The sequence below is a fragment of the Neltuma alba genome, unplaced genomic scaffold, assembly GCF_004799145.2.
Source record: "Neltuma alba isolate B1F8T4 unplaced genomic scaffold, ASM479914v2 tig00011899_pilon, whole genome shotgun sequence".
Taxonomy (NCBI): Eukaryota; Viridiplantae; Streptophyta; class Magnoliopsida; order Fabales; family Fabaceae; genus Neltuma; species Neltuma alba.
In genome coordinates, this window is record NW_021636497.1 from 73,414 (window position 1) to 74,994 (window position 1,581).

The window sequence follows — 1,581 nt, forward strand, 5'->3', positions numbered from 1 at the left end:
GCAAACAAGACTAGCCAAGTTGCCAAGCGTAGGGTTCTTTACAATAAATCTAAGAGAGCTACAATGACTTTCGTTAAGGAAGAAGTACCCAAAGCCCAAGCTGCTGGCCAACATAAAGAAGTGAATCATAAGAGTCTCTTACAAAGCGATGCTCTTTATCAGGCAAGTATATACTGCAAATTAAACTAAACATGCTCTCTTCATATAATGCTACTTTTGAACGTTGTGATTGATCATTTTGTTTCTACAATGTGTGTTTGTGCAGTATATACTGGAAACCAGTGTTTATCCAAGAGAGCACGAGTGCTTAAAGGAGCTGCGAGACTTGACGGCAAAACACCCCTGGTATATATAGTCATTATATATATATATATATCAGTTTTGTTCCTCTCATCACTCTCAGGATCCCTAATAATGATCACATCATTATTCTGTAGTTAATTATTAACTTTATTTTATATATATAAATACTCTCACGAAATGGATTATATTTTGAAACAGGAACTTGTTGGCTGTGTCTGCTGACGAAGGTCAATTTCTGAACTTGTTGGTGAAACTCATGAACGCGAAGAACACCATTGAAATTGGTGTCTTCACGGGTTACTCCCTTCTCGCCACAGCCCTTGCCCTCCCAGACGATGGAAAGGTCCCTTACCTTATACTTACTTCCCCTTATTATCATGCACAAATGCTCGCTAGCTAGATGGATAAACAAGTTGCTGTACTGTATATGATTGCCCGATCCCTTTCCTTCATTATTACCACAAGAAAAATGATCTCATCAGTATATTTATTTAATGCATTAATTAATGTGTCGCTTTCAGATATTGGCGTTGGACGTCAACCGGGCAGATTATGAGCTGGGCTTGCCTGTGATTGAAAAAGCTGGTGTCGCTCACAAGATTGACTTCAGAGAAGGGCCTGCTCTTCCTGTTCTTGACCAGTTGCTCTCAGATGTATATATATTATCTCAACTAATATCACTTTCTCAAATTATTATAATATTGTCTACCCCCTGCATGTACTTTAGTAGTTAAGTTACTATCTTGTGACGATCGTTTTGCAGGAAAAGAACAAGGGAGCGTTCGATTTCATATTTGTGGATGCGGATAAGAACAATTACTTGAACTACCACAGGAGGGCCATTGAGTTGGTGAAGGTTGGGGGACTGATCGGCTACGACAACACCCTATGGAACGGCTCTGTTGCGGACCCACCAGAAGTTCCTCAGTTGGATTACATCAAGTATTATCGTGGATTTGTGCTGGAACTCAACAAGGCCTTGGCCCTTGACTCTAGGATCGAGATTTGTCAGCTTCCTATTGGTGATGGCATTACCCTGTGCCGCCGCATCATCTGATTATACAACCCTTCAATTATTAATCTGCCCCACCCTACAATTATCTTCATTAGCTAGCTACCCTCGAACATTAAGCAAAGAATAATTATACGAGGGAAAATGGTAAATGTGGTTGCGTGTATATTTTTCCTGGTGTGATTTTACTGTCGTTTATTTTCAAATATCGCAACGCCTCTGATGTACACTGGTTTGAAAGATAAGATATAACTTGAAGGCGACAT

The 1,581-nt window shown here is 39.9% G+C and overlaps 1 protein-coding gene across 1 annotated transcript; it reads left to right on the forward strand.

Annotated features, from left to right (window-relative positions):
* LOC114719214 (caffeoyl-CoA O-methyltransferase 1-like) lies at positions 1 to 1,581 on the forward strand. Its single transcript, XM_028904673.1, has 5 exons — positions 1 to 162; positions 266 to 345; positions 502 to 646; positions 825 to 956; positions 1,067 to 1,581. The coding sequence occupies exons 1-5, from the start codon at positions 64 to 66 to the stop codon at positions 1,358 to 1,360; spliced, it is 750 nt and encodes a 249-aa protein (XP_028760506.1). The 5' UTR covers positions 1 to 63; the 3' UTR covers positions 1,361 to 1,581.

Excerpts from the sequence above, each read along its gene's own strand:
- LOC114719214 (XM_028904673.1), top strand. The coding sequence starts at position 64 with ATGACTTTCGTTAAGGAAGAAGTACCCAAAGCCCAAGCTGCTGGCCAA. Across the intron at positions 647-824 it reads CCCTCCCAGACGATGGAAAG|ATATTGGCGTTGGACGTCAA; the intron begins GTCCCTTACCTT and ends TGTCGCTTTCAG. Across the intron at positions 957-1,066 it reads TTGACCAGTTGCTCTCAGAT|GAAAAGAACAAGGGAGCGTT; the intron begins GTATATATATTA and ends ATCGTTTTGCAG.